General features: G+C 52.5%; 1 protein-coding gene across 2 annotated transcripts in view; it reads right to left on the bottom strand.

The window, feature by feature from the left end:
• TNPO3 (transportin 3) overlaps positions 1–6,951 on the bottom strand; it is a 49,197-nt gene that overhangs the window by 23,136 nt on the left and 19,110 nt on the right. The window contains exons 9-13 of one of the 2 annotated variants that reach the window (XM_019509686.1): positions 6,442–6,533; positions 3,835–3,974; positions 3,471–3,662; positions 2,380–2,471; positions 1,101–1,177 (exon numbers count right to left, since the gene is read on the bottom strand). In XM_019509686.1, coding sequence (XP_019365231.1) covers positions 1,101–1,177; positions 2,380–2,471; positions 3,471–3,662; positions 3,835–3,974; positions 6,442–6,533 — 593 coding nt within the window. The remainder of the gene's footprint in view (positions 1–1,100; positions 1,178–2,379; positions 2,472–3,470; positions 3,663–3,834; positions 3,975–6,441; positions 6,534–6,951) is intronic. The other variant, XM_019509687.1, reaches the window with a different exon arrangement.

Below are 6,951 nucleotides of genomic sequence, written 5' to 3'. Positions count from 1 at the left end.
TGAAGGGTATAGGCACAGGTGATGTGGAGGGGGCAGGGGGGCACATGCCTCCAAAAATTTCTGTGCCCACAGCGGGGTGTGGGGCTGCAGCTGAGCTGGACCAGCTCCGGGCAGGAGCCACCTCCATGGCCCAGCAGGCCAGACCCAACGTGGGAGGGACCGCCATACTGCCAAAGATGCTAAAGGTGAGGCGCAGCAGCGGCGGAGTGGAGTTGTGCCCCCATTGCTGCCAGTGGCACAGCGTTCCTTCCCCTGGTGGGTCCCACCTGCTGGGCCACTGAGCCCACGGGGAGAGGGCAGTATGGCGGGGAGCCCCGAGCCTATAGCAGGAAGCCCACTTCCTGCCTTCTCCCTCCCCACATAGCACGGCCAGAGCAGAAGAACCTGCCTGTGGGGCCAGGGGGAAGCCAGGCTCTGTGCTCTACTCCAGCAGCAGCTGGGGCTCAGGTACTGCTGGGCTGGTGGGGCAGGGGGCTGTGGGCCCTGGCCCTGCGGCAACAGGGGGAAGAGGGAAGATGCAGGCTGGGAGTGAGGGGCATCAGCAGGCTGTAGCTGTGGGTTGGGAGGGAGAAGCCATGCTGAGGAAATGGGGATCATATGGAGGAAAAGTTTGGGAAGCACTGATTTACGCTGTTCAGGAGGATAGGAGTGGGATGAGTTGAGCCACACTTAAATCCTGAGACTGAACCCATGGGGGCAAGGGAATTGTCTCTACAGCCCAACAGTCCTGTGCATCTGCTCTAGTGGTAGACTGGGGCTGTGGATACTTGCCCATTATATACTGGGTCCCAGTATATTATTTTGCATAGGCTGATAATGGCTAAAAGGAAATGACTGAGTTGAGCTAGAACCAGATGACTTAAAATACAAAGGAAGTGCTTTCTAGTGTCAGGAGGGGCAGCAACTGTTGCAGTCTGGGATGGTGACAGGGGACCTCATGTCACCTCCTCTGCCTGTGCAGGGCTTCTCAACTTCTATGAACAAGGTGCTCTGGTTGTTTCATGGGTTTTTAGCTGATTTAAGAGACCAGCAAGAACCATCAACAGGACATGGTCTGACCATGAGTCAAGAGCAACTTGCAGTTGCCCCTCCTTCCTTACCTAAATATGACAGCAAGTCGATCAAGGGGCACAGTAGGGTCTGATGAGAGGCCATTGCTCGGCTCCTGAGAAAGCAGCTGGGGAGAAGAAGCAAACATACACTTGAGATTTCATCAACACACAGAGATCCCCCAGCTGGATGCCACTGCCCTGTGGAGAGGGCCCAAAGATCATGAAATGCACACTGCCTCTTCTAGATCTTCCCAGAAACGGTCATCCCTTGCATTATAGCTCAAGCAGAACAGAAACCTCCTCTGGGTTACCATGTGGAGGCAGCATGCCAGAACTGGGCATAATATTGAGTGTGAATGGAGTCGTGGCCTCTGGGATGGAAGTGGGGCTCGCTAGAAACCTAAGCAGACACGAGTCTCAGCTGTACAAAACACCAAGCTAACTAACTGTCCACCTGGCAACCAGTATTACAAACAGAACAGCAGCACTGGGCCCTACCAAGAGAAGCTGTCTAGTGGCTGAGAGCTCCATAGAGATGACTGATCTCTGCACTCCGACCTGCAACACGCAACTCAACTCAGGTTCCGTGGTGAGCCATTCAGGCCTCATGGCTCTAAAGCTGTCGGTCATTTCAGGAGACACAGATAGTCCCATCTCTCTTTGATCCTTTCCATTTCCTGGCTAGAGCCCTTTCCCAATTTTCTAAGTCAGTCAAAGCTCCAAAGGCATCTTGGCTCTCATACTGCTGGGATGGACAGAACCTGGCCTAGGACCATCACTACCATCTGTGATTCAGAGGTACAGGCTCTGGAGACTACATATTCCAGAAGAACACTTCATCTTAGCCCTATCAGATGCAGCTTAAATCCAGATGAAGCACTGCATACTGGGAAAGTGGACTTTCCACCTGCTGTATCTGCTGTTTCACACAAACTATCTATAGCCCCCAGGGCTACTAGCAAATCAGTTCACGTTTCTGTAGCATTTCTGTGTGTTCTGCATATTTGGTTCCCAAACCCAGGAAGCTGTTCCACTCCTCCTGGAGCCAACTCCTCAGCTGCTGTCAGTCTGGGGAGCTACTTTGAATTTAAGCAGGCCAAGTAATTTAAACCAGCTGAAATCACAGCCTCACATTTTCAAGAACTTCCATCATGCTCTTGCCCTTCCTATACTGTTAGCTAAAGGGAAGAATAAAACTGCTCCATGCTACAGACCTCGCATGAAAGGGCAGGTTTTCTGCTGTGCAACTTGCACAGAGAAAACCCCCGGGCACAAACCCAGCCACACGACAGGGCGAAGTTCCGTGGCTCCAGTACCCGGGACAGACCTTTTTGAGCGCCATCACCTGCACGGCGCACAGCTCGCTGAGGCATTCCGCGATCTTTTCCAAGGGTAGCCTGGCCAGGACCAACGCTGTCCCTGAAAAACAGAAGGTAACAAGTTCAGGAAGAGGTAGGAGGTCAGTCAACTTCAGGCAAAACTGTCGGCAGGGATCTGACTGCAGCACAGTGCCTAACACTACCTACAGAACATAGGAAAACCACCCCCTGCCCTCATGCAAGCCCACAGCGAGCAGAAAAGCACCAGGCTGAAACATCACTCTAAATACAGCACAGCCTAGGGCCAATTTTCATTTTGATCAGGCATTGAAATGAATGCTCATGATGGGAGATAAAAAGGATGCTGGTGTCTTCGAGTAAAAGCCCCACTGAATGAATGATCCAGCTACCAGACTCATGTCTACCCAGACACGATGTGCAAGGAAGGGGCACGCATTTCTCTAACATTCACTAAGGATCCAATAATAGCACTTGTGTCCTCCCCCAGGGGAGGACAAGGAGCAATGGCCATAAACCATCAGCGGATGGTTTCAGGTTGGATGCAAGAAAGAACTTCTTTACTGTCAGGGTGACCAGAATCTGGAACAGACTTCCCAAGGAGGTGGTGCAGCCCCCAACCTTGGAAGTCTTTAAGAAGAGACTGCACAGACACCTTGCTGGGATCATTTGATCTCAGCAGTGTTCCTGCCCAGAGCAGGGGGGTTGGACTCTATGATATTTCGAGGTACCTTCCAGCCCTTAATTTCTATATTTACTTGTCACATTTCAAAGTGCTACCAGCTGCGAGTCTTTGAATAAAGTATGATGATGTTATACGCAGGATAGCTTATAAGACAGGATATATCTATTTTTCGTTCCTATCAGACTCTGACTGAATTTTTATACAGCAAAAAATTGCTAGGCAAAAAACATGTACGGAAAACATTCAGCCAAAAATGATCTTGCTGGTACCTGAGAGTGAACTGTGAAAGCAGGGGGCTATAACAGACATTTTAGACTCTCACAGAAACAGGGAGGCTACTTTTCAGCAGATGAGTGTTTAGTCCCAACCACAACATCTGACTAAGCAAGTCAATACCTTTGAGGAGTCCTACAGCAGCCTCTGGAGACAGCATGAAGGAATCCAGGGAGCGGGCGATCTCCAGCAGTCCATTAAAGTGCTGAGCCATGTGGTCCCGGCAGACTGAGCAGATATTATGAATGGCTTTGGCGGCAGCAGAGGCCAGCGGCCTGTCGCACAGACCTTTCATCAAGTACCCGAGCACAGGATCTGAGAGCAAGGGGGGGGAGAAAAACCCACAGGGAGACATCCCATTAAACACACGCACACTTCTGGGAAATTTGGTTTATTTCTCCTGCCCTAAGCTCTGCAGAGAGCAGTATCCCACCCCAGGAAGGCAGGACAAGTGCTGAGGCAGGTCTGCACTAATAGTGAGACTCACCCAGGAAATGAGGGTTTCTGTCCACGACTTCGCTCATCTCCCCCACCAGCTCAATGCTGGTGTAGCGCACAGCAGTGTGCACCGTTTCCGGTAGGCGCACCACCCCTTCCAGCACTTCCACTAATGTCGGATTATTCTCCCTGGGGACAGAGGAAAGCAGTTAGTACTGGGGCTGTTAGCCTTGTTCTTGAGCCATGAACCAACATGGTTTCCCCACAGTGCCTCACACTTCAGCCACTCTGAAGGAGCCCAGACCACCATGGAGTCACCCAGCCTATTTGAGGATGGAGGCACTGGCTTGATAAGACCTTGGTGGTGGTTCTAACAGCTTCAGCAGTTCCAAAATTTGGTGTGTCAAATGCTTTCATTCAAAACACAGGGGCAGAGACAGGACCACCATGATCTGGAAGACCACTGGTGATAAACAGCAGCAGAATGAAGGAAAAGGCATTGGGGTGAGAATGACGGGGTGAAACCGAATGCTGTCCAGCGATATCCCAGGCATTCCCACATAATCTTTATTACAAGGGACCCCTCCACTGCCACATACCCACAGTCTGTCTCTCTTAGTTTGACCTCTCATAGAGAGGTAAGGCTGGAAGGGACTTGAAGCCATAGAGCATCTAAGACAGTGATTCTCAATGAGGATACCACCAGGTCTTTTGAAGGGTGGTGTATGGAGACAAGCAAGTAAACTTAAGCAGGTAAGTGCAGGGTCAGGCCATCCCTGCCTCAATGGACCCCCCGATCCCCATCCCCACTGCCAGGCCCCTCTGCAAGCACTGTAATCTATACACGTTTTGGGAAAGGGGTGCCACTTAATTCATAAGAGTTACAGAGGGTCCAAAAAAGGTTGAGAACCACTGATCTAAGGCAGAGGCAGATTAATGTATACTGAGGCCCTGGGCAAACACAAAATTGGAGGCCCCCTGCCCCAACTGAAACTGGGCTGTGGGGGAGACCCCCTCCCTACCAGGTGCTAGCAGGGGAGGCTGGGAGGATGCTGCTGAACTTGGTGGGCCGGGGCACATGCCCCCTTCTTCTCCCTGCTACTTGCCCATCCCCTCCCCTATGGCCAAATATACACACACACCAGTATGCACAAAGATGGATGCGCACACTACTCACTCACTCTGCACATGGACACAGACACAAACACCCTCTCCCTGCAATGAACACACACACATGCACACACACACAATGTGTACACACAGACGCTCACACAGAAACAGATTCATACAGATGCACAGATGTGCACACAGATGCATGCACGCCTAAATGCACACATACACAGATGCAGACATGCACCCATGTGCACACACAGACACATGCATACACACAGGCAGACATATGTGTGCAGAGTGACAGGCATGCACCCAGCCATATACCTTTCCCCTCACAGGACTCTCCTCCCCCCACCCCCCCCAACCACCCGCAGCTCCATTTTGTTCCTGCCCGTGCCCTTGTTGCACTGACCGGCAGGGAGCTGCTGCTGGGCTGTGTCCCTGTGGCTGCACACGTGCACAGACAGACCAGCTCAGGCCAGAAGCCCCGGACCATGCCTCTACATGAGGGTGGCAGCACTGGGAAGGGAGGCTCCAGGGAAGCCAAGGTGAATTCTGGGGGGACTATGCCCTCACCAGTACCACTGCCAGCCTGCAGAGGTGCAGCACACAGCAGTGCTGCCCCACCCCCTGCAGCATGGCGCTGCACAGCACTCCTGACCAGCCATCTCCAGCCTGCCCCCCAGACCCACTGGGGGAGGGGTCCCCCTCCCAGCTGCAGGGAAGCAAATACAAAAGCTGGAGTTTTAAACTTGGTGCCATTTTTGTCTCTCTGTTGGGAGACAGAAACATGCCAAGTTTAAAACCGGGGCTTTCAGTTCCTTGCTGATCAGGATCCCATGGCCTGGGCCCCAAATCAGTAGGGGCCCCTAGGCTCATGCCCAGTTGGCCTGTGCATTAATCCACCTAAGATTTAAGGGCACAAAAGACACACAAGTAGTTGGCTTATCTCCTCCCAGCAACCTTTCAGGCTGGGACGGTCCTTCAGGGCTCCCAGAATTAGGGGAAATGTGCCCTCTTGTGGCACCACATGGGAGTTCACCCTTACTGGATCAGTCCAGCTGCGTTTTGATGGGTCCACCACGAAGAGCAGGGATCAGCAAAAAGGGAGGAGTCAAATGAGAACTTGAGGACAAGTGACCCTGAAACGCTGCTGAGCGGAAGTGTGGAACTCAAGACACTCAAGCCCTCAGATGCTGCAATCCCTGCTTAACAGGAACGAAACTTGGAAACAGTGTGAAACAGCCCCGTAAGGGCAGCCTGGATACACCGTAACCTGAACCAGCACATTAGAGGGGAACAGGGTGCGGAAGGCACCATCTCCCCTTCAGCCTCCTGGAAAGCCTGCGATACACAATGTGCAGATGCAGAACAGTCCCACGTTGCCATTAAGAGCTGCCTATTTACAGTGTGTTTCATGCCACAGGAAGCTCATGACCCTGCAGCAATCAGAACTGCGGATGACATGACAGGGCTATGGAAACACGGCTACAAGGCGACTGCCCCCTCACTTGCAGATACAACCAGGGCCTGTGGTACTCACTGGTCAACGCTCTTGGCTATTGAGGCCATGATGAAGAGAACAGCTTCCGTCACCTCCCAGGGAGGGTTCCCATCCTTCAAGGTAGCATACAGCTGTGGGGAAGAAGGACTGTCACACAGAGCACCAGCCCAACCCAGCAGCCACTGGTCATCTTGTTGGCATGCAATGGCCAGTTCACTCCTTTACAATGGCCCGAGTGCAGCAGACACGTGGGCCTAGTTCCGGGCTAGCACCCATTTTTCTGTGACTGTAGCTGTTATCTGACATGCTGTATCAGTGCTGGCAATGTGTGTCAGGCTGCTATTCCTGAAGTGATCTCATAGGTGACTTCAGGTAACGCCCCCAGCTTCCCTCCCACTGTCTGCAGTGACTGCACAGTATACATACAGCTGGCAGGATGGGAGGAAGGAAGCCAGCAGGGCTCAGCCAGCTCAGGCACACACAACCCACTGGGAGCTGAAATGGGCTTTCAACACATCTGAGGCAAAGGAGGGAGGCAGGGAAAAAGGG

Source organism: Gavialis gangeticus, unplaced genomic scaffold (assembly GCF_001723915.1).
Source record: "Gavialis gangeticus isolate Ggan-Ray unplaced genomic scaffold, GavGan_comp1, whole genome shotgun sequence".
In the NCBI taxonomy this organism is placed as follows: Eukaryota; Metazoa; Chordata; order Crocodylia; family Gavialidae; genus Gavialis; species Gavialis gangeticus.
Note: the sequence above shows the minus strand (reverse complement) of the source record. Positions and strands in the feature narration are given on the sequence as shown.